Genomic DNA, 25,541 nt, shown 5'->3' with positions numbered 1-25,541 from the left:
TGGATGGATTGCGAAATAATTTTAAAAAGATCTGACCATAAAATATCATAATTTCAGTAAAAAATTAAACTCAAATGCCGCATGTGAACAAAAAAACCCAAGCAAAAACGAACCGTCGTTCAAACACCGTTTTCTCACTGCATTAAAATTGGAGAAAAAAATTACACCACCCGATGAATCGCTTTTTCGTTGCACTTTCTGCTTGTGCGTGACCAACATTACCACTTTAATTTGATTTCCAAAATCATGAGAAAGTGTGACAGACAGATCTTTTAAAAAAAGACAGCACCCGTGAAACAATTCAAGATCTCCGAATTGTAAAAACAACAGAAATTCTGAACAATTCAAAGAATTGTCATTGACTAAACAAAAAACTAGATAAAGAAGGGACTAAAAATGGATTGCGAACAACTATTTAAAAAAGAGTCATAAAATCAGTAAAAATCGAACTGAAATTGCCGCAATTGAACAAAACCGAAAAGCGGAAGCTAATTTTTGTTCATAAACGGAAGCTAATTTTTTTTACTTCTTAATCTAAGTCAAAAAACAAAAAAAGTCAAATTGAATGCAAAAAAAATGGAAATTGCAATTAACTTCCAATACAGTACAGTACACATGCAAACGAAAAACATTGTTTCATGCGCTCAAAAATAATGTTCTCAACACAGAACAATAGACAATCCAAACCTCAATTTTTGTGAAATTATATATAAAAAAGTTTTGTACCGAAAAAATTGCATCCACTTGTAGTAACTAAGCAGTGCCTACAGGCATTAGCTTCAGTTCAATAAAAGGATACAGTGGGCCAAAAAACCCACAAAAACAGACTAAATATGCGCAAAATTAACGTTTATTAACCTTCAAATTAGCGTTTATTTTCCGTTATTTACCAAAATAAACCTAAAGAATTTATCATCCTTCATATTATTAATTCTTCATATTATTCATCCTTCAAGCATCCTTCATATTATTAATTTAGTCTACAGACAACATAAAAAAATTGAAACCAAAAAACGACTGCAAGAGACACGTGAACAAAAAACCCTCACTAAGCCAAAACTTTTCAAACCTACATTTCTCGCACTGTTTCAAAGGAGTTATGAACTAAAATAACCACTGGTTTCTCCGCTCTTCGAATTTGATCAACGAAACTCCCGGAACCTCCGGCTTTTTCCACACTCAATTATTGAAAAAAACTGCCGGAAGAAATCCGGAAACGACTCGCAGAAATGAGCTGACCATACTCACTGACCTGATGCATCACCTAGTTGATTACACAAAACATTTAAAAACAATAACGGAAAAACTTCAATGAAAACACAAAATGACAAAAGCAAAAAGCATCTGATAAAACTTAAATCGAGTTGGCACTCCAAAAATCCAAATAAGACCTGGTAATACAGAAACACAGGTAATACAGAAATACAGTGGGCCAAAAAAACCGCAAAAACTAAATATCCGCAAAATAGTTGAAAACCCTTCAAATTAGCGTTTATTTTCCGTTATTTACCAAAAAAACCTAAAAAATTTATCAAAGCCTCCTTCATATTATTAATTTAGACTACAGTCACCTTTCAGACAACATAAAAAACTTGAAACCAAAAAAACGATTGCAAGAGACACGTGAACAAAAACACTCGCTTAGCCAAAAATTTTTCAAACCTACAATTCTCGCACTGTTTCAAAGGAGTTATGAATTAAAATAACAACTCGTATCAATTTAAAGACAAAGTAATCGTGCTTTGTCTAGCTTCCGAATGTCAACTCATTGTATAAACCCTACACAATTTCTCTAAATAAGAATTGACCAAGAAAAACGGCCAACCAGAACCATAAAACTGAAACAAATAGGCAAAAAAAACTTCGAAAGCAGACGAAATTTGACAAAGAATAGCTCAAATTTACTCATTTTCTTCAACAAAACAACATGCGCTAGAAGAACTGATTTTAACCACGAAACTCCCCAAATGGTATAAAAAAAAACAAAATTGCTGAAAAAGCAAAAACAACGCAAAATTGTAAAAATAGCTAAAAACTGACACCAATAGCTGACCATTGGCTTAATATGGTCAAAAACGCCTCCAAACGCACTTTTACCAACTTAGGAAATTTAGCAAAACATCTTTGAGTGTAAAAGTTGGAGTTAAAAACATTCCTGGCAGATTGCCGGAATAACCGCCGTTGATTCTCATAACCAGGATTGGGATTGGAAGAACAGAAATGGAAAAAAAATGATTTTTGTACAAAAATTTTTGTACGCAGTTGAACATAATACTGTTTCTTAGTGAGAGGATAAAGAAGGCTAGTGTCAATAACCAATAAGCATTAAACAGAGATGGTAACTTAAACTTATAAGAACAAAGTTCACGTAACGGCATCTAAAATTGTGCTTTATGGGTTTATCCCTTTGTATTGCTTATTTCGTTTTTTAAGCTGTGCTGAGCAACTGCTGCTTAAAAGCCCTTTGCAGAATGAGAAATAATATAAAACTAGTCTAGAAAAGTGAAAAAAATTTCACGCAAAATGTTGAACAAGCTGTGAACTGAAGTAAAGCAGTACAATGAGGTAGAGCGAAAATTTTTTGCGACCATTTAAAAAAATTAGGAGTGCTACATTAACCGGCTGAGATGAGGACGGCTATTAAAATTTTTAAAAAATGCTTTCAAAAAGCCGCACGTGAGATCGAAAATTTCGCTCTCAGAAAAAAATTTTTTCACACATAGTTTTCTCGCTCTCTCAAATAAGCGAGAAAAACCTTTCTCTCTTATCTCAACTCTTCAGCAATTTAACCTGAACACTGTTTTCACGCATTTCATTTCCTGTTTCAAATAAACAAAGTTAACGATTAAAAAAGACGCTCCACCAATACCCCTCATCGAGTCGTAAAAACAGAAAACAATAACGCCTCTTCGTCGTAAAAAGGAGAGCGCCTAACTAATAGCAGCTGAGAGGCTGACGGAAGATATTAATCACATCAACAGACGGACATTTTGGCTGAAACTAAATTGGGTAAATATGATGTTTTTGTACGCAAACCCGTTTCCTTGATCTTCTAAAAATTTTAAATTTGGATAATACTGATGTTGAAGAGAAAAGCCTGTAGTTAGCGGATCTTCAGTGAAAATTTTGTTAAAAGAGGAGTACTTTTTGCTTTCTTGAAAACACTTGGAATTGTCTTTCTAGATAATAATTGAATAACAATGTAAAGGATTCTAACAATTTCATTTGCAACATATTTTAAAAGACCCCGGGGGTTCTTTACAATTATAATTTTATCAGATTTGTCAAGCATTTATATATTATTATGGTGTCAGGACAATTTACCCAATGCCATTATACCCAACGCCAATATACCCAATGCCATTATACCCAATGAACTTTCGTTCAATAATCCGACAACAAATTAGCAGTCGTTATTACCCTATGTTTTAACATGTTTAATGGCCATGGCCATGCCTCAGCGGCCCGTGGGACTTGATATGAAACTATCACAACCGAACATGGAATTAAATTATCCGCTTGTTAAATCATACGTGTAAGAGCTATTTTCTGCTAGTTAGTACTCGGATTATGGAACGAAAATATCAATGTGAATTGGGTATAATGGCATTGGGTATTTTGGCATTGGGTATAATGGCATGGGGTAAATTGTCATGTAACCATTATTATACGTCTTCATTCCAAAAGGCTGTACATTCAGGATCTCACGCCTTACACTACTTCTTCCTAAACAGTTTAAATAACACATTCCGTGATTAGTTAATATATAATTTCAGTTAAATATGTGGAAATCGTTTATACTAACGAATAAGGTATTGGTGCGCTAGGATCTGCAATTTGCGAACTCGTGTCCTCCTCTCTAACTTGAAAACCAATTCTTGAGGGAACAGACAGAACCTGGAACAAATGACCTTTGCGAAAAACAACGCAAGCTATATTTTTGTGTCAATGACAAATTTTTGTGTCAATGACAAATTTTTGTGTCAATGTCCCGGTATTGAAGAGAAATTCTTCCGAAAAATGTATATTCATTTGACATAAGCCATTTTAAAGCTCACCTATGTGCGTAATTCAATAGAATATTTAATGCAAAGAAATTCTTAAACATTAGCAGTTATTGAAGACATTGAATACATTTTAAAAATAAATTGCTTCTTTCATGTGCAAATTGTGTCTCCGTACCTTTAATACTTCATTTTTAAATTTATTTTTATTACTTCTATTACATGATAACTTCATTTTTACTTCATGATTACTGATATCCGAAAAATATTTTACCAAGTGTACCTTGCAGAAATCCATCCCTGTATGACGGGGTTGTGTATCTCCAACTCAAGGGGGTTAATTCCTTCATCGTGCCCAGACACGTGCACTAGTTTGAACTTGATCTTATGCGGCATTTGTTGTGGGAACAGCTGTCCTATGAATTAGATTCTTGTTTGATCTGGGAAACTGAATAATTCATAACCACTTTGTATCAGTGGTAAAATGAAAAACAGCAAAACAAGGATATCCCATTTCGAACAATCGCAGTCAAGCTATCATCAGAAGGATGTCATTGACTCATCTGGAATAAAAGTTAAATAATTTACTCTCCCTATTTACCATGGGCTCGAAAACTAAAAATGTGAAAGGAAAAACGGTCACAAATCGAGATGTATTTGATCAAAGCATTCATAATTCAAAATTAAAAATATCTACTCGATGACAAAACATTGCAAAAGGCACAAACAATTAAACTAAGATTATGTTGATATGTGAACACACAGATATGATTAGAAACGATAGATCATTTGGTTTGAAATAATTAGTCCTTTTTTAAACTGACAAAGTTTGAAAGGAAAGCAGCGCAGACGCAGACAGACGGCTAGTTATTGTTATTCTCAATACAACCGCATTATCTTTGAAGTGTTCCAACCCCCAGTTGCTCCAAAATACTTGCAGGTTTACGAGATATCCAGTTGTCACCGGGCGCAAAACCATGTTTGCCTGTAAGAAGGGTTTTGGCAGGTGGCCAATAGGTAGATGGATCGTCTCTAAGCGAATGCGTTTTCTCTAGATACGGCTCATGCTTTACGACAGGCACATTAGTTTGAGGCAATTTCATATGGTCAGATTTTAACTTGGAGTCTTTGGAAGCATTGCTTGGCTTGTAACCTTCTTTTGACCCGGGAATTGACATTTTGTGACGACTTGAACGTTCACGAGTTCTGCTCGCAAACTCTGGAGCTGTAGCGGACCTTTTATCTGCATCAGTTCTAGCAGGAACCACGGGCACCCTCTTAGGGGCATTAATCCTGGTTCCAGAGAATTCACTGGGTTTCAAGATCTCAGCAGTGTACAGTCTACTTTTAGTTCCAGTGTACCACGTTCTTAAGTGCGTGTCATACATCTGGTGTGCCATCAAAGGTCGTTTATCCACGTATCTAAGAAAACCGAGGGAATACAATGTGCACATCAATTTCAATCCAATCTGAGATCCTCCGTAACGGTTTAAAAAAACTAAGTTCCTAATCAGTTGTAATCAGAAAGTATCACAAGATTCAGCTGAAAATTATGAGATCAGCACAGATCTGCCTTTTGCCCTTTAATGTTACACAGTTAACACAATTAGTCGAAAGCATCTCGCAGTTCAAAAGTAGTTTTTACAAAATCAGTGTTCTGGAGAAAGTACTAGCTTTTTAAAATAAGATAAAACTTTGAGAAATCATTAGACGAAGCGTGATCAAGGTCTGCATTTATTACACCGTTGTGTTGTTCTAAAAAATGTGAAACCTTGTTGCTCTATACTCAACGAGACCCGCTCAACTTTCTTCTTAAACAAAAATTCATTGAACACAATAACAAATTTGTCGATCGCATAGTGTATGAAATAGAGTTAAAAATCAAACACTTTATTGCAAAACTGTTCACTGCGCAGCTGATTTATTGACTTAAATACAAATTTCCAAATCTCGTAGAGTTGCAACTATTATATAGAAAGTACACGGTTTTTAAGAAACCGATCCTCACTGCTATCTATCTTTTCCAAGAAATGCATCAAATTAAGTAATTTTTTCTGTACAGAAAAAGGTAAACTATAAAAAGGGAACAATGTGTTGCTGCAACATCCATGTACAAGAATGCAATACTGAAAACTTCGACCAGTCTTAGAGAAGTAATAATTGATCAGCTGATATCTTGGAGTATAACGTTGTAATTATCCGATCACATCACATCGTTCGGACAATTTCAGCTTCACATTTTCAATGTATTCAAAGCTGAACATTAAATCAAATTTACTCCAACACTTACTTTTCTCTGTTTTTGTGGTTAAAAAATTCAGAGAAAAACCATCATCATCAGAATTCTCTTTTCGTGTATTCAACTGTTCCTTAAAAAGGACAGATTTGTCGGTATAGATTACTAATTTGTTTATTTTAGACTTGTACACGCCATTTGGTCATCAGGTATTTCAATTCTTAAACAACACCTTGTTGGTTTGTAGCCTAAGGTGTGTATCACAGGCATACAAAAATATTTCTGAAGATTTACGCTAAAGTGGTAGATCATTCATAAAGAATGAGCTTTTTTAAATGACAAATTGTATTTAGTTAAAAATCGAAAAAAAAAATACATAGGTGCTATTCAAATTCCATCTCAATTGTTTTCAGCATATTTCAAGACTTTGAGGACTGTATCATAACGACTCCACACTTATTGTTTGTTTCCTAAATATCAAGTAAGAATCGAACGTGTTTAAAATTTTTGTTGAGAAAAATATGATTTAAAGTACCAAATACCTTCCTGAGGTCAAAAAATGTATTTGTCTCATTTCTGCTTTTGTGAAATCTGAATTTTTCTGTAAGCTCTACAATTAGTTTAATGTTTGAAATCCAAACTGTTTATTATGAAAAAGCTCAAAGTCTATTGAAAACAACTTTTTAGTAAACTTGCTCCAACATTGCTTAAAGCTTGCGACAAGCAAGAAAAGAAATTAAACAAAAATTATTTTCGTCTGTTTTAAAGTCACTTTTAAAATTGTAGAACTTTCGCTTTCATTTCTTTCACATTCTCTGATTGATTCGTTTATCACAAAAGTTAGATAAGGAAAGGTTTTATTTGTGACGGTGCTTTCATTATAAAGTTACATACATTGTCTACACCTGTTGACAATCTGTTATCAACATTAGAAAATATGTTTTCTATTTCTTTAATTTTTTCGTAAAAAGATCGAGTGTTGTGATTTCGGAAAACTTAACTTTGTGTCCAGCAGTAGGTGTATGCAAATTTCATGTCGAACAGTAGAGAAAAGAAGATCAAAAAAATTCGCGGTCACAAGGTAAACAAAACTTCTTTCTGGCTGCATGTCTGATTTCGCATCGGCACATTATAAAAACAATTTGATTTCCAACTTTTTTAGTTTATACAGTTGCGGCGATTGATTACTACAATTTTTAAATTGTTCTTGTAATGGTCTTGTCCAACCATTTTTATACATTTAATCAACGCTTGCACCCCAAGATTATTAAAACCGTACGCCCGTTCTTCGTTTGCTTTCATCTTTATTTTCAGGTTTTTCCAGATCCGATTTTTCTAGGTTCTACTTTTTTAAGTAAATAACAAACAATTTTTAATTGCTTTTGACATCTTTTCTTTGATTGCTTAATAAAAGTGGCACGACTATCCCAAAAGGAGAAAATTCTCGTCAAATACATTTAAAATGACTTCGCATTGACTAATTTCAATTCGTTATCAGTAGACTTTGCCAAAATTTTGAATAAAATATCAAGGATGCATTTCGGACGAGAGCTACCTCAAGATCGTTCTTGTATTCAACTTTGCAACTCAAAACATTAAAGCGACCCGAAAAAGAAAGCTACATTTTTCAAGTTTTGGTATAAAAAATGATCGCTACAAGTGCGGCTTCGGTCATTATCTCTGCTTGGTTCCAGATTAACAAATTCGAAAAAAATTGTTTTCGATATCATTTGTCAATTTATTTTCTTTCAATACATCAATATTGATGTCACAAAGAAAAGTGACTGTTGAAGCTGTTCTCGGACGCCATTAAATTGTTCTTTGTTAGCAGTTTTTGTAAATGACTACTAACTTAATAGAACAGTTAAAAAACAAAATTATATTGGTGCCATTCAAATTCCAGTTCACATGTTTTCAACAGATTGCAATATTTTAAGGTCTTTATCATTACGCTTCCACCTTTACCGTTTGTTTTTTTTTTAAGATTTGACAAAATTCCGATCGGGTTTATCCCGTTTCTTTTGATTTTGCTCTTTTGACATTGACCGTATTCACTATTTGCGTAATTCAATGCGTGAAAGAAATTAAAATCCATTGAGTTAAAACAGTGTGTTAGGTTGCTCAGAAGTCAAAAGAGAAATCGTGACTTATGTAAAACGAAAAACGTCAAAAGGTAAAGCGAATAAAGAAACATAGCAGGACAAGTCCTGACGTACAATTCAAAGAACTTTCATTGACTAAACAAAAACTAGACCTAGAACGGACTATGAGTGAATTGGAAAAAAGATTTCTAAAAAATCAGTTAAAAAATTTTTAGAAAAAAAAACAGAAAATCAATGCCAAAATGCCGCATGTGAACAAAAAACCACTTGCGAGAAATACAGATTTATTTCAAACAAAAAACTAGGCCTAGAATGAACTATGAATGGATTGGGAAAACCACTTAGAAAAAATCCGATCCAAGGAATCGGAAAAGTCAAAATCTAATTGAAATTACCGCATGTGAACAAAAAAAACACCGTTTTTTCACACTACTTAAAAATTAGAGCTAAAAAATTTCACGCCGCAAAAACCAATCGCTTTTTCGCTCCACTTCCAGTTCCGGCGTGTCCGAAATCACTACTCCAATTTGACTTCAAAAATCAAGAAATATGTGAACAGATCTTAAAAAAACATAGCCGGAATAATTCTGGAAAACAACTCGAAGTGACAATCCCCTTAAGCGCCATCCAACTACTTATCAGACAAAGCCTGCCTGCACTAATTTATGATAATCTGGAAACAAAACCATAAAACAAAAATAAAAAAAAAGAAAATCAAATCTTAAAATTTGATAAAAAATATGATCAAATTTTGTCATAAATTGAGATCCCGAAATAACTATCTCTGCCAAAATTTCTTCATCAAAACAATTAGTACTTACTAAAACCGCTTATGTCAATTTTTGTAAAAAAAATACTTGAAGCCAAAATATGAAAAAAGGCTCTTACAAACTTGCAATAAAAAACTGGAAAAAGTTAATAAATTTTGTAATATTACAAATGCACATAAATCCAAACAAAAGTTCGCTTCAGCCAATAGGGTATCGAAATGCTCGCAAAAAACTTTTTGCCATTTTCTATAACATTTCTCAACAAGAAAAATGCTTCATATCCACAAAACTGTAACAACTTGCTATCTAGAAATTGCTCAAAATTCCCACTTGAGGCAGTAGAACAAAACAATCGTCAAAAAATCGCAAAAATTAGCCCCAAAATCAGCAAAATACATGAAAAACCTCAGATTAAGCATAAACTTCATATGAATATCCAAAAATCTTCAAACCACTACCAAAGCAAGCCTAAAATTAAAACAAAATCATAACCCAACCTCTCAACCAAAAAAAAATTGAAAAAAACTGCTTTAAAATGCCGCACGTGAACAAAAAATTTTGCTCGCTTACAGAATTTTTTCACAAATCAATTTCTCGCTCTCTAGAAAAAATTGATATTAACAAAAAACTACTCTCTTTTCGCTCCACTCTTCATTTTGTTTCATTTCCTGCATCAAAATTCACTCCAATAAAACTGATTTAAAAAAGGACTTTTCCAATACTCATCGAGTCGTAAAAAGACAGTTCCCCATTACAATTCAAATTCTTGGAATTGTAAACAGGAGAGTGCCTAAAAAAATAGCCGTTTGAGAGGCTGATGGCGGCTATTAAAAACATTCTGGCTCACGCTATTTAAATATAAAGTTAACCCACGGTTAACAATCTTAAACCATATTGGCAGCTCAATTTGCCATGAATTTTTAATTTGGTTAACTGATCTTGATCTTCAGATAGGTTTTGGAACAAAACTAAAATAGAACGGAAGATGTGCATTTCTTACAGTTAGGCCTTTCAAAAGTATATAGATATTCTTTTTAACTTTTAAAGAGTGCTTTCGATAGTGGAAAAGCATGCAAATTTAAAACGTTTCCAAACGTTTTCAAAATTCAAAACTTGAAATCTCATGTTTTCTCGAACTTAACTCTTGTTGAAAGAAGTTTGTCTGAAAACCCGTTTTCTCATGCAAAATAAATAAAAAGCCTCGATTTCTCTTTTCATTTTAAAATTTATCAAATTCAGGGTTCTACAGTTGTCAGCTGAGTATTATACAGTGAAGAAAAACGTTCTGATACTACTTTTGGATCTATTCTGTTTCGGCCCCCCAGTATTTTTCATGGCCCCATTACAAATTATGTGTTGATGCATAGCACGTTACTATGTAAAAATAAGGCACGTGCGCCTGGGGGTCATAAAAAATATATTCCCACTAAGCTGGAACAGAATAGATCCGAAATGCATTTTGGAACATTCACTGATGCGCAAAAACTCGAACGTCTCTTCTTTTGCATAATTTGATTAAATTATGCGCTCCCTAGTAACGTAACAAATTTTGTCCTTACTTGTAGGTTGGATATAACTTACTTTGTGCTGCTATTGGCCCTTTGCTGCCACTGATGCATGAACAGGTACCTCTCACACAGCCTTTCTCCCATGGACGCTGCCAGTGAGAGTGCCGTCTCTCCATTCCGATCACACACAGTGGTAGGAGCACCAAATTGAAGCAGCGTCAGCAAACTTTTCACATGACCCTATCAAATGACATATCCGGAAGAACTCTTCAGAACAACACAATGGGGCGAAAAAGTAAATTAATCTTTTGATTTGCAAATACTCTTTATTCAACTCAGATGGCGCCTATTAACACCACGTGGTCGAACTTTTTAGCACGTATGAAAAGTGTGTAATTCATTAATATTGACCGACGCCTTCTCTCAAGCATTCTGGCCATTCGTCCATAGAAATTGAGTCTAGCTGATACTAATACATTAACAAAAGGAAAAATTCAGCTCCTGTGGGTGTGATTATGACAGACAAAACCAATGCTAGTCAAACCTTTCCGAACACTGTGCTGCAAGGTCAACTGTATCATATGCGAGTATTTGACTAGATATTTGACATCGGTACAAACAAACTTATTCTAAACAGAAGAAACGTAACCGAACATGGAGAAAACTTAGCTCTGCCATAAATTCTTCAAGATCTTCAATAACATTGAAGTCTACGCAAAAATCCTCAACAAAAAACACGATCCTATGCAATTTCCTTGACGTTTTGGAGATCTCAAAAACCATAACTATGAACTTTATCATTAAATTCAGAAAAAAATGTGGCACAAACAGACTTAAAGATGTCTGCACTAAAAATGTGGCTTCAGGCTAGCAACAACTATCTTCAATTTTATCCAATCTATTACACAATGTTAAAAGTTTCCTCCTGAATGGACGGTTAATTCACAACGGTAAGTCAAAATCTCACGTTACTGCTTTAAAAATTACGGAAAAATTACAGTTTTATCGATTTGTATTATCCAAGTTCTCGATACCTTGAATAAACAAGGCTCAAAATACCAAGGCTCTACCTGAATAATCTCATGTCTGTAAAATTCCTCAAAACTGTTTGTGTTCAAGTACCATTTTTCTAACTTTTTGATATGATTTGCGATTTAATTCTTCAGAAGCTGTCTAAAAAACACATTGAATTCCTATTAAATTATTAACGAACAACTTTAATAGGCAGTGTAGGCCAGCACAGGGAAGGTATAATTAAATAAAAAGTGACAGTGGTACTATGAGAATTTAAAACATTTCCATGATGCCTTGCCGTAAAACCCATTATTTCACTTTTGTTTAAATAAATGAAAGAACTAGAACTAATGGTCTTGCATCCATTTTAATAATGTTTCAATTAAGCCTACAGAAAGAAGTTTATTAAAAAGTATTGAGTCGATATTCAGGATAGTTTTCTAGTGCAAATGAGTTTATTTTGTGATTGAAGCAGTATTTTTCGGTTCGCTGGCTGTAGCGCAGATTTGATGTTAAGTGTAGTTTTTCAAAACTGGAATCTGATTTCTGGTAAATTTCAAAGAATACTTTAGTACTTTGTATTCCAAGAAAAACTTTATCGGGCGATTTTGATAACTTAGTTAGAGACCAAAAATGTATTTTTTGCGATTGCAGCACAACCCAGCTTGATTGTTTCTCCAAAGTAATGAAGCAGATATTTTTCGAACTGTCTAGTAAAAGAACTTAGAAGTGTAAATCACCTATCACTAAGGCATCCAGAAGTAGTAGACTTGTCTGCTCAGGGGACGTGCAAGAAATACGTTTTAAGTTTTTTATTCCTGCCGCCATTTTGCATATGTGTTTCAATTCTTCTTGATAACTTAAAGTGCAATCAAGATAGATACCAAAGAATTTTAGGCAATTGACATTTGCTATTTTGTGATAACCAATCAACAAAGTATTTCTTTTGATCTCTTCTAGTTTCTATCTTTTTGAGAACGTAAAAAATTCAGTCTGGGAATGATTAAGCATTAGACGGTGCTTTTAATTACTTTCAGATATCTCTTTTAAGGTTTGTTCAAGATTTCGTGTTGCTAAATTTAGGTCAGCATTTTATGTAATAATTTATCGGTGTTTTGAATTATTTTTGCATTAGAAGGTAATTGTTGGTTCAAGTCATTAATATAAAAAAGGTTAAAAAGAAGGGGACCCAAAACTACCCCCCTTGGGACACCTTGCTATAGTTCAAGCCAGATCAAGTCCAATCATATTCAAATTTATTCACTATTGGTTTTTGTAGCCTGTGTAATAGATAGCTATTGATTAGTTTTATTGCTTTTTGAGAAAATCTCAAAACCATGCAGCTTGTGGAGAAAGATCTTGATTTATCAAATCACGGGCTTTAGATAGATCTAATGAAGCTGCAGTGATAAATTAATTCTGATTTATTTGATACTTTATAGTTTCAGTACAGTAAATGAGCGCATCATTCGTCGTGACCATGTTACTGAGTATGAGAAAGCAAAGCAAACTTTTCAAGATACTCCTAGGTTTGCTCACAAAGCAAATGCTCAAAGACTTTCCAAGTGAGCTTGTGATCGAGGTTGGTCTGTAATTCTAAAGCAAAGATTTTTCTTTTAGAGAAATTGGGGTAACGATTGATTTTTTGAGAGATCATCAGGAACTTTTCTTTGAGCTAAAATATTGGTTAAAAAGCAATTTAATTGGCTCAGCTAAAAAAGAATCGCATATTTATGAGACTTGTAAGCTGCAAGGCTGTAGGAGAACTTAGTGCCCACGGGATTTTTATTATTATACTGTTTTCGAGGACGAAAACGTTTGATTATTTTAATAGGGGGTAGGGATTTTGAGCAAGATTTCGATTAATGGGAACGTTCTTACCATTTGTTCCTCTATTGGTATTTGCGTGGTGCTGCTAGAGCTTGCTTCATTACTCCTGGGGCTGGATAATTTTTTGTGGACAAAAGTAATGTAGTCTTCTATAAACATCTCCTTCTGTTGTAATTTTTCATAACCTTGCTGGTATAAATCAAACATTTGCTCTCGATTGAGCTTCATGAAGGCTTTCTGAATTTCATTTTTGATTGGATTCGAATTTAATTATACAGAAAAACGTTGATACACTCGGGGGAGGAGTCGAGCATACGGGTTCAAAGAGATGGCGCGGTGGTTACTGACTTGGGGTCAAACTTAAACCTTCTCACAACGAAATGTCTCCTAAACAGTTTTGGTGAGTCGCATATTTAGGAGACATGTAAGCCGCAACGCTGCAAGAGAACTTAAAGCCCCAACTAGAGTGGAATGAGGTAGGAGTGGAGTAAGGAGGGTGCGTCGAGCTGTAAACAGCCCTTCACATCATGACTGTCTTCTCAGGAGCTTCGGAACTCTAAGACAACTGCTCAGCGCTTTGAATCCCATCGCCAAATGGTCAGATAAGAAGTCGGCACTCGAAAAAATCGCAGAAACAGCTGTCAGATTGCTGCAAAATGGCGACAATAGCTTCGTAGATCTGCAGTCATACAACGATAGCAAAAAAACAGACCAAAAAAGAAAATCTTTATGAAATGCTGAGATATATGATTTTGATTATTGCTGCTTCTCTTAGCTGCTCTCAAATAACCTTCAATTAGAGTTAAACATACTCATTTAACCTCATACCGTTGTAATAAAAGAAGTCAATTTCAGAAGGAATCAGTCATTTTTGCGAGTCACAGATTCTAGCATTGGTCACCTGTGACCAAAAACAGGTGGAATCTAAAACATAAAATTACGCAAAAGAACAAAAAGCGTGCTCTACTAAGAAGGAACAATGACGTCACGCACAATATTAAGTTGAAATTGCATGAACTAATGAACAAACCTAGCCTGCAGATTGCTGGAATAGCTGCGAAAGAATAGACTTGCGTGCCGTATATAGGAACAGATACAGATATAAGTTAAAAAGTTATCAACGCTGCTCAAAAAGCTATCTAAAAACATTCAGCGAAAACTTAATAAAGCTTGTTAAAATTCATTGCGCAGAAGCCTTTTCATTGGGGACCTTTATTACGCATATCAGTTCCTTTGACCTTGAACTAATTCAAATTAAACTAATTCAAATTAAATTAATCACGCAAAGGAGCTAAAAACGTTGCCTAAACAGAATGAGCAATGACGTCACGCACGCAAACGCTGTTTGTGAGAGGAAGAAGTCATCCAGAAAATTTCAACTTTTTCAGCTTTGCTCTGTCAACAAGTGTAAAACGAAAAAGAGCGTCGGCGAAGCAAAATACATAGCAGGACAAGTTCTGACCCACAATTCAAAGAATTTTCACTGATTAAACAAAACGACCTAGAATGAACTATGACTTGATCGGAAAAACAATTCAGAAACATAACCGACTAACGTCGGGCGAATTGCTCTCAAACGACCGGCGAGCGGTTGGCTTGGTCAGTAGCTAGCCACGGGGGGGAGGGGGGGTGCACCGGGGGCCGATGGGGGCAGCACTGGGTGGCGGGTGGGGGTGGAGCCAATAGTGGGGGTGGGGGGTCAACAAAGGGGGGGGGTGTCAACCTCTAAGAACCGCCCCTCACACCATAAGTATAAGTATAAGTCTCCAAGACAGTTTGAGCTGAAACAGACCTGAAAGGCTCTAAGAGCACATAATGCCCGCTGTGCGCTACCTGTTATCCCGTTTTTGAGGACGATAAGTCAAAAGCGTCAGACGAAAAATTGGTCAAGCGAAAAATCGCAGAAAAAAAGACCGACAGGACTAATATAATGGCTACAAACTTCGTTTGAGAGCAATTAAAAAAATGCAAAAAAATCGAAAAAACAGTAAAAATCAAAGCGAAAATTTCGCATGTGCACAAAAAACCACTAGCGAGAAAGCGAATGAATTTTTGTCCATACACCGTTTTGTCTCTACTTAAAACTTAGATTGGCCAAAATCATCGCTTCAATTTGGCTTCAAAAATCATGCAAATGTGTAAAAATGGAGTAGGAATGGATTAGAAAAACCGTTTAGAAAATCAAATCCACAAAAAATCGAAAACAGTTAAAATCAATGTCAAAATGCCGCTTCAATGTCAGTTTTTTGTTCAAACACCGTTTTTTCACTCTACTTGAAATAAGAGCAAAAACATTCCACACCACTAAGCCACCTGCTTTTTCGCTCCACTTCCTGTGACCAAAATCATCATTTCGATTTGTCTTCAAAATCATGAAAATGTGTGAACAGATGTTAACAAAAACAGCGCCCCAATAATTCGAATTCTGTTAATTGTAAAAACAACCAAGAGAAGGCCAATGAGAGCCCCCGCTATCGGTTTGCAGCTATTAAAAATAACCTACAGGACAAGTAAAATTGCAACAAACCTAATTTGAGAGCAATTACTCAGAGCACAGCATTCTTGTTCTGATTTGATTCAGTAAAGCCAGGAACTCGTCAGAGATTCATTATAGGCCTCCTTGGGTTCCTGCTTTGAGCATGATCTTCTAAATACTGTCATTGATTCCAGCTTTTATCTCTTTGCAACCAATTAATTGAAGTCCTTTTTAATGCAAAAAGAGGTGACCACAATTGATTTGAACTCGCTCTCCATTCTGTGCATCGATAGAGCTAAGAGAATTGCTATGAATTTTTATCTCAAAAAGGTCACATGAAGCACCCACAATGCATCTTGATCTTGGCAGCTCAGTTCTTAACCTCGGGAAACCTATTGTTGGTACCATTGTTCAAAGCAATTTATCCAAAAGCCAGCATTTCGAACCCAAAATTGAACGTTTTTACAATTTAAAGGAAAAATGACAAACTCATAGCAACCTACGTTCCACACTTTTGTAAAAGCCACAACACTAATAATAATTCACACAAGCCAGCCTTCTGCCGAGGGACTAGCTTGATGTCATTAAAATACCTCAGATCTAAAAAACAGCCGCAATAGCTTCGTAGGTCTGCAGTCTCAAAAAGATTGAACTAACGAAAAAAGAAAATTTCTCTTCTTATTTCTGATATATTTTGATTAAAAATATGTATAACTTATAAGCTTCCATAAGCTGCTCTCAAAAACTTTCATTTAGAGCGTTACACGCTTTTAACATTCTCTCCTTGAATTAAAATGAAGTCATTTTGATAGTCAGGAAAGTCATTTTTGAAAGTTACATGATACCAAAATCTTAATCACGAAAATGAACAAAGAAATTATTCTAAAAAGAGTGAAACTGAGTTCCCGTACGGAAATAAGTCGTAAATGCATGAATGAATGAACAACAAAAATTCGTAACCGCATAAAAAATATACGACTAAATTGTAAACATAGATTTTCGGAAGCAACTCAAAGCGACGGATCATCCTAAAAGAAATGCTTTCTTGTCCGAAAATTTCTCCAATTATACAATTATTATTTATTTTATGTAAATATATCAAAATAAATTATTATATTATACAATTATTAACTAAAACATTGGGTAAAAATTAAAGCCGATTTCGGAAGAAAAATTTTAGCATTGTCATTATGGAAGCAAGCAAACATTAAAACAATAATGAGAAACCACAAAAAACCCCATTAACATAAATCTGAAGACCAAGTTTTGACAGCTATATCTTAAAACCGCAAAAATTTGTTTGTAATATTAAAATTATTTATGATAACGTTTAAAAACAGCCAAAATTTTGAAGGTAAAGAAAGACTGACAACCTCAAAAAATGACCGATCTAAAGATTGCCACGAAAAAAATGGTCTCAAAAAAATTATCTCTCTGCGACACAAAAGACAAGCATAAGGCAAATGTCATTCTTAGAAACAGACTAAAAGAAAATTTAGGCCAAGAAAACATCAACATTTTTGTTTCGGCATCACAGCATTCTGAAACATTTGGCAAGTACTTCTTTCCTGCTTGAGACGTCTTATTAAAATGAGTTCAAAATATTACAAAGTTTGAAGTTTCAGGAACACAAGGAAAAACCCATGCAAAAAAAAACGTTTATTAACGTAGTCCTGAGAAATTTTGCAGAAAAAAATTAAACACTGTGGTCATAATTATCGTAAAAATATCAGGACAAATCTGCAACAAATTCTCTGGAAGCTGTACTATGATATATGAAATCGATAGCATAAAAAAATTTAAAAAGGTAAAATCTTAATTTTTTAACAACTCATGAATGCAGAGCAACAAATGCTTTGGTACCAACTCAGCATATTTGTGACAAACAAGAAGTAGACAAATGGTAGAATGTGGCCGTTACTTATAGACAGTAAAAATAATAAGAACATGGCCTCTTATAATTTTGAAAGTTGAAAATCATACTACAAAAAAATTTTATTACAAAAATTTTCAGTATTTAGTATTGGAGGCTCAGTAAAAATAAAGTTGTTTTCCTGACATAAAAAAAACATGAAAATACAATTCAAAAGATCGGAAACATTAAAAAAACTTTTGCCAAAAAACATCAAATAATTTCAAACTTGCGGTTATGATACAAATTTTCATCAAACTTCAAACACTCAAAGCCAAAAAAAATGAAATCTAAAACATAACTGGCTTACGTCGGGGGAATTGCTCAAAAATTGCGCTAACGTCGGCTTCGGTACTAACCAGCTAGGGCTTAGGTATGCCAGCATAAGGAGGGAGAGCGGAAAAGAGCGGAGTGGGGTGCGTTGCGGGGAGGGGGTCAAACAATGCGAACAAGAGGTGAGGGGGTATGGTTGAAAGGGCTGAACTCAAATTGGACAAGAAACCACCAATCAATTCCAGAGGGTTACATATTGATGCAGCGTTGATCGAAAAACATTTCAACAAAAAAATCTAAACTACAAAAACAAAGAGCCTAATGGACAACAGAACGGCTGAAAACGGTTATCTATATGTGCTATTCTCACAAAACAACTTTTTAAAGTCAAAATTTTATTCACTCAACACAATGCATGAACAGAAAATCTCTCTCGCTTATAAAAAGGCTCACACGGCAATTTTAATCAGTTTCGCTTAGGCAAAACGCCGACTGAACAATTAGTGATTCCGGTAAAGACATCGCCTGAAGAACTCCTGACTGAAAGAAAACAAAACAATGTCCTCAAAAAACTAGCAACTACTTTAACTGAAAATATCCTCTTAACAAACTTTGAACCCAAACAACTGAAACTAATGAATTTCTTACATTAGAAGGGCACACAACGCCAAGAAAATTTTCTTTCACCAAATTTGAGAATTCAAATCTTGGAACAACAATAGAAACATAGCCGGCAGATTGCCGGAAAATAGCCACCATTTACCCGTTTGATGCACATCGGGATAGCAGCAGAAAAAGAAAAAAGAGATAATTGACCGAATTTTTTTCTGTTTTCCCGTCTCAAAGAGTGTTCTAATTTGGCGTGCAGTTTCAGTGTGGATTATAAAACCATACTTAACGCAGCCTCTAAACTGAAAGCTAATAAACCGATATCAGCTAGCAAACACTCTTCTAATGAACTTCGATAACCTAATTCTCAATGACTTAATGACAGGGCTCTATCGGTTTATCCCGTCTCTTTTGATTTTGCTCTATTGATTTTGACCGTATTAACTATATTAACTATATGCATGAAAGAAATTGAAATCCATTCAATTGAAACAGTGAGTGAAGTAAGTAAGAAGTCAAACGTGAAAATCGTGACTTAGGTAAACCGAAAAACGTGATCAAAGGTAAATCGAATTAAAAAAAAAGGAGAACGTCTAAATAAAATCCATTTGAGAGGCTGACGGCGGCTTTTAATAATATCATAAACCTCAAACAAAACCCACTAACGTCGGGCGAATTGCTCTCAAATGATTGGTTGGCTTCGTCAAAAGCTAGCCACGGTTTATTGAGGCTAGAAGTAGCCTAACTGAAGGGTGGGGGGTCTTTGGCTGCACAGGGCCTTTACGGCCTGAACAATGTACAGGGGTTGAAATGTGGTGGGGGGGGGGGTGAAAAATTCTCTAAAACAGATTGAGCTGAAAAAGAGCTGAAAGGCTCTAAGAGAACTTAATGCCCACTGGGGGCAACCTATTTATCCCGTTTTTGAGGACGAAAATTCAAATGAATCAGACAAAAAATCGATCAAGCGAAAAGTCATATAAAAAAGACCAACGGGACTAATATAATTGCTACAAAGATTGCTTTAGAAAACCACACTCCCGTGAGCAAAAAAAACTTGGCATGCTTAAGAAAATTTAATTCAAACCTGAATTCTCAATCACTTAAAAACAACGGTACGAACAAAAAGACCACTCTCTTCTCGCTTCATTGTCCAGCAGATAAATTGAAAATGTTAAACAAATAACGAAAAATTGGCCAAGAGAAACTTAACGTAAAAAATCAGGAAAAGAACCACTTTTTCACATAGCACGAGTACACATAAAAAAAGAAAACTTTGTTTCATGCCATTGGGACCATATAATTGCTCAAAATATTTAAAAAGCCATAATAAGCTCACAAAGATCACAAATTTTGAAACGCAATTCTTTGTCCAGTTTTATAGAACAGAACTGCTTTACACCAATCAAACTTCATTAAGTACGTAATAAAAAATGTCTTGGACTTCATGTCAGTTAACAATAAACGCAATAAACAAATCAATAGGAAAAATATGGCTAAAATAGCGTACAAATCCGCAAAACGTTCAAAAAGCTTCCAAATTAGCGTAAAACCACATCAATTACCAGAAAGCTCTACAACGCCATCAAGTCCTCCTTTGGAACACAAAAAAAATCACACTAAAATAATTCAGCTTTAGAAAGCATGTGAACAAAAAGATCGCTCTGCGCTTGGCGAAAATGTTTTAACAGCTACAATTCACGCTGTTTCAAAAAGGTATAACAAAAAAACGTTATCTTTTCTCTCCGTCCTTCGAAATTGTTCACCAAAACTAGATTTTAAAACTTAATTCATTCACTGAACTTCCTGTTTTCTTCCCCAGTCACTTATTAAGAAAAAAACAGAAGACCAAAACGCCTCCTCGGGTCGTAAAAAAACATGAAAACCAATACTCCCTCCTCTTCGAAATGTAAAACCGCAAAGTCCGAAATAGCCTCAGCTATTGCTTTGCGGCTGTAAAAAAAAGAATAGCTATCCTAAGACATTTTTCAAAGAGCTCATTCAATTGAAATACAATCAACAAAGTTCACAATTCATTGAACTTCCAAAGATTTTTCGGTTGACCAATAATGAGGGGGAAATAGTTTGGTCAGTTTTTACAAAGTGCATCAAGCATCTCCATTATGGCATCATTCAAACGATTAACAAAATCTGGAAAAATTTTACGCACCTGAGAGCCACTGACATGTAGTGGAGTTCGGCCAACAGGAGTTTGGGCAGATACGTTAGAACGTTAGAGTGTTCTAATTTGGCGTGCAGTTTCAGTGTGGATTATAAAACCATACTTAACGCAGCCTCTAAACTGAAAGCTAATAAACCGATATCAGCTAGCAAACAGTTTTCTAATGAACTTCGATAACCTAATTCTCAATGACTTAATGACAGGGCTCTATCGGTTTATCCCGTCTCTTTTGATTTTGCTCTATTGATTTTGACCGTATTAACTATATTGAGTAATTCAATGCATGAAAGAAATTGAAATCCATTCAATTGAAACAGTGAGTGAAGTAAGTAAGAAGTCAAACGTGAAAATCGTGACTTAGGTAAACCGAAAAACGTGATCAAAAGGTAAATCGAATTAAAAAAAAGGAGAACGTCTAAATAAAATCCATTTGAGGCTGACGGCGGGTTTTAATAATATCATAAACCTCAAACAAAACCCACTAACGTCGGGCGAATTGCTCTCAAATGATCGGTTGGCTTCGTCAAAAGCTAGCCACGGTTTATTGAGGCTAGAAGTAGCCTAACTGAAGGGTGGGGGGTCTTTGGCTGCACAGGGCCTTTACGGCCTGAACAATGTACAGGGGTTGAAATGGGGTGGGGGGGGGGGGGTGAAAAAGTCTCCAAAACAGATTGAGCTGAAAAAGAGCTGAAAGGCTCTAAGAGAACTTAATGCCCACTGGGGGCAACCTATTTATCCCGTTTTTGAGGACAAAAATTCAAATGAATCAGACAAAAAATCGATCAAGCGAAAAGTCATATAAAAAAGACCAACGGGACTAATATAATTGCTACAAAGATTGCTTTAGAAAACCACACTCCCGTGAGCAAAAAAACTTGGCATGCTTAAGAAAATTTAATTCACACCTGAATTCTCAATCACTTAAAAACAACGGTACGAACAAAAAGACCACTCTCTTCTCGCTTCATTGTCCAGCAGATAAATTGAAAATGTTAAACAAATAACGAAAAATTGGCCAAAAGAAACTTAACGTAAAAAATCAGGAAAAGAACCACTTTTTCACATAGCACGAGTACACATAAAAAAACGAAAACTTTGTTTCATGCCATTGGGACCATATAATTGCTCAAAATATTTAAAAAGCCATAATAAGCTCACAAAGATCACAAATTTTGAAACGCAATTTTTTGTCCAATTTTTTCAAAGAGCTCATTCAATTGAAATACAATCAACAAAGTTCACAATTCATTGAACTTCCAAAGATTTTTCGGTTGACCAATAATGAGGGGGAAATAGTTTGGTCAGTTTTTACAAAGTGCATCAAGCATCTCCATTATGGCATCATTCAAACGATTAACAAAAGCTGGAAAAATTTTACGCACCTGAGAGCCACTGACATGTAGTGGAGTTCGGCCAACAGGAGTTTGGGCAGATACGTTAGAACCAGACAGCAACAGCCTATTCACAAGCTGGTTGTGTCCTCTGTGACTTGCTATGTAAAGCGCAACGCCCGCTCGTTCTTGAAGCCAGTTTTGCCTAACTCGAGAGAGCATATTTTCACTGTTGGCGTCGTTGTACTACAATATTTCAATATACAAATATATTCCGTTATACAATTTCAATTTTTTTCTATAAACGAATCTTAATAATCTGATTTCTTTTACGCTTAACGGGCGCATTGTGCTATTTAAACAAATGGATTTACTGTAACGGCACGTGTTCTATATCTGGGGGTCACATAACCGGACCCCTGTATCGATGTTGCAATGGATAGTTCCACCTCTATCCAAAACGATGAGCAAAAAATACAGTTAATTCACACACGGCTATAATAACAAAAATTTTGTTCACAGTAGAAATGTTCTGGCTGAATATATAAATGGCCTTCTTTTGTACCTTCGAATCTTTTGTGACACCCTGTCGCAACGTTTTGAAGACATCGCCTTCAACAGCTGCCTCGACTAAACTAAGCCATTGATTCCAGACTGTGGCCTTTAAAAGTGCTCCTGGGACGATATCAACGTATTTCAAAGGCTGGCCGTCAATCAGATCAGCAGCATCCAAGTAAAACAGCCTCTGTAGATGAGCAGGAATCCCCATAATAAGTTCGAGCTTCTCTTTGAGCTCACTAACTAGCATTTTGCTACAGCAATTCTCGACTCTAAATTTCTCGCCGGTAAAAAACAAGACGTCCAGATGAAATAGACGCCCGTTCTTGTTCTTTTTCGCTTCCATCATATCGTCATGCCTGCACTAAAAATAAACTTACCTCAATTTTATGGATCCAAAGAGATGTTTAATTAAACCCACTTTTAATCGTTTTCAAAGAACGCTCGAAAGAGCGTTCTTTGAAAACGCTGAAAAACCAACTAGAACAACACAACAAATTAGACCAAACCATATGATTTCATATTTGACTTGAAGACCTTTTATTTGAATTTATACTAAATATTAATGAATCCATGGAAACATTTTTTTTTCAAGTATCGTCAAGGAAAGCTTTCACCTTTTTACGGTACCTTTCTCTGCAAGGAAAGCTTTCAATTTCTTATATTGCAAAGAAGTGATTCGATTTAGCTTTAGATGTAAAAAGTTTATACACCAATGACCAGGTCTCGGAAGCCATCGAAAATGCACTACAACGTCTTTACACCAGTGACACCCCTCCCGATATTGAAAGATCGACACTTAAGCTCCTAATCAAACTAGCAGTCACGAAAGTCTACTTTAAAATTAATGGTAACTGGTACTGTTAAAAAGATTGTTTGGCAATGGGGACTTCCCTGGCAGTTATCTTGGCCAATATTTGGATGAACATTTTTGAAGAAAAACTTTGTGCCGAGGATGAGATGAGCTTGGGAGACACAAAAAGCTCTAAACAAAAATGTACCATCTGCCAAAAAAAGTGGTTTGGAATAGCAAGGCCGTCGAGTGTGAAAAATGTGAGAACTGGTATCACATAAAAGGTCAAAATATGGAGCAATACGAAAAATGGAGGATGTTGTTTGGAAATGCTTTAAATGTGAAAACTCACCAGCTGCTAACCAAACCAGAAAACGAAAACTATTTGAAAGATGTGTAAAGATGACTTAATTTGCACAGTAAAAGACGACCCCAATAATTTACTTCAACTAGAAAACAATTGGCATAAAAAATTTGGAGACTAAAATGTAAAGAAACTCGAACTGGCCTTCCTGGATATGGCAGTCTACGTTGATGAACAAAGAAAAGTCCCTTGTAAATGGTACCAGAGGCTATCAAACTCTGGAATAATTCGAAAACCTCGTAACTGCGTTCCCCTCAAGGAAAAGAAGAGCATTGTAGAGGTTACTATCTATACGCTTTTCTGATCTGCAAGCAACTGGAATTACTTTGACGCAGCCCTAAAAATCAACAAAAATATATGACAAAAAACAATATCCAGATAATTGGTCGTCAGGAATTGCTAATCAGACAATTGGAAAAATCTTAGGTTACTTTCAAAAGACCGCGAAAACAACAGCGTATTGAAAGTCAGACGATGTGCTAATGCAGAAGGACACCCACAATTTTCTTACATTATAGAGGCCAATTGAGCAATAGACTTTAAAAGATGCAAAAGATAACGCATCTTACAATGATCTACACAACACGGAAACTAAAAACCTGGTTAACATCCTTAGTCGAGATGCCATTCCACTTATGTCGGGCAAACTTTGCTTATAATCACGCGGATGGCAGAACATCAAAAAAGGACTCAGGTACGTCCGCAAGTAAGCAAAAGTTGTGGCACATCCCGAGCGTTCGATTGGCGTATAATAGATCAGTGCAAAGTGCCACAAAAACTAATGATTATCGAAGCAATACATAGAGCACAAAAGATGCCATTGCTGAACAAGTGCGATGAGTACTGTAGCCATGAGTTTACATTGAAATATCACTAAACAGTTTTCAAATTGCTCAATTCAAATATAACGTTTTAGCGAAACAAAAACATTGAATTATTCCAAAATGTTACCGCAACAATGTAAAGTCACTAAAAATTTCGAAAAACTACATTCAACGATCCTGAATAAAATATGGAAAACGAACGAGAAGGCATAAATTCAGAAATTTTGGTTTTACCGATAAAAAATATTCCAAGAACTTCTTATTTTACAGTTTTGTTGGTTATTTGAATTGAAATCCTTTTAATTGTAATAGAATAATTTTAATTTGCATTTTATTTGATGATGCTACATATAGCAGAAACATTTGTACCTTAATTTTTGTAATTGACTTAGCTTTTTAATAACTATTGTTTTTTGAAGAATTTAAGCCGTTTCTTTTATCTAACCTCAATTTATTGACTTTTAGTTCTCTTGTCGGTTTTTTCAATACTAAAAGTTCTGAATTGGTCACACCAATCATAAAATGCGGCTACATGTTCTCAAAGAGCCTAAATAGATAAATTTATTAAAAAGTTAGCTTCATATTGGATGACTGTGCCACGGAGTCGCCGGGGTAACTCCGTCTCTGTATAACATGACTCTTGCGCGAATTGCAAGAAGAAAAATGGGAACAACTGGATTCAACGCGACTCTTGTGACTGCTGGACGCATGCCGAGTGCATCTTAATGACGGTAAGTGAAATTGAAACCATCAAGAAA

The 25,541-nt window shown here is 35.2% G+C and overlaps 2 protein-coding genes across 4 annotated transcripts in view; both read right to left on the bottom strand.

The window, feature by feature from the left end:
• The window catches only part of LOC142349347 (centrosomal protein of 104 kDa-like), a 92,399-nt gene extending 87,812 nt beyond the window's left edge, over window positions 1–4,587 (bottom strand). For all 3 annotated transcript variants that reach the window (XM_075400827.1, XM_075400828.1, XM_075400829.1), the window contains exons 1-2: window positions 4,288–4,587; window positions 3,806–3,897 (exon numbers count right to left, since the gene is read on the bottom strand). In XM_075400827.1, the coding sequence (XP_075256942.1) occupies window positions 3,806–3,897; window positions 4,288–4,400 (205 nt within the window). In that variant the 5' untranslated portion in view covers window positions 4,401–4,587. The remainder of the gene's footprint in view (window positions 1–3,805; window positions 3,898–4,287) is intronic.
• Window positions 4,588–4,643: 56 nt separating this feature from the next.
• Window positions 4,644–23,197, bottom strand: LOC142349348 (uncharacterized). Its single transcript, XM_075400831.1, has 4 exons — window positions 22,810–23,197; window positions 22,296–22,490; window positions 10,694–10,860; window positions 4,644–5,426 (listed from the first exon to the last, which is right to left on the bottom strand). Exons 1-4 carry the CDS (start codon window positions 23,149–23,151, stop codon window positions 4,898–4,900), a joined length of 1,233 nt encoding a protein of 410 aa, XP_075256946.1. The 5' UTR covers window positions 23,152–23,197; the 3' UTR covers window positions 4,644–4,897.
• Between the last annotated feature and the right edge of the window lie 2,344 nt (window positions 23,198–25,541).

The sequence above is a fragment of the Convolutriloba macropyga genome, chromosome 11, assembly GCF_964194025.1.
Source record: "Convolutriloba macropyga chromosome 11, txConMacr16.3, whole genome shotgun sequence".
Lineage (NCBI taxonomy): Eukaryota > Metazoa > Xenacoelomorpha > Acoela > Convolutidae > Convolutriloba > Convolutriloba macropyga.
The sequence above is the reverse complement of the archived record's forward strand: the minus strand, read 5'-3'. Positions and strand labels throughout refer to the sequence as shown.

Coding starts and splice junctions, on each gene's coding strand:
- LOC142349348 (XM_075400831.1), bottom strand. CDS start 23,151: ATGATGGAAGCGAAAAAGAACAAGAACGGGCGTCTATTTCATCTGGAC. Junction 22,491..22,809: donor GTGTCACAAAAGATTCGAAG/GTACAAAAGAAG, acceptor GAAATATTGTAG/TACAACGACGCCAACAGTGA. Junction 5,427..10,693: donor AGGGCCAATAGCAGCACAAA/GTAAGTTATATC, acceptor CGGTTTTCTTAG/ATACGTGGATAAACGACCTT.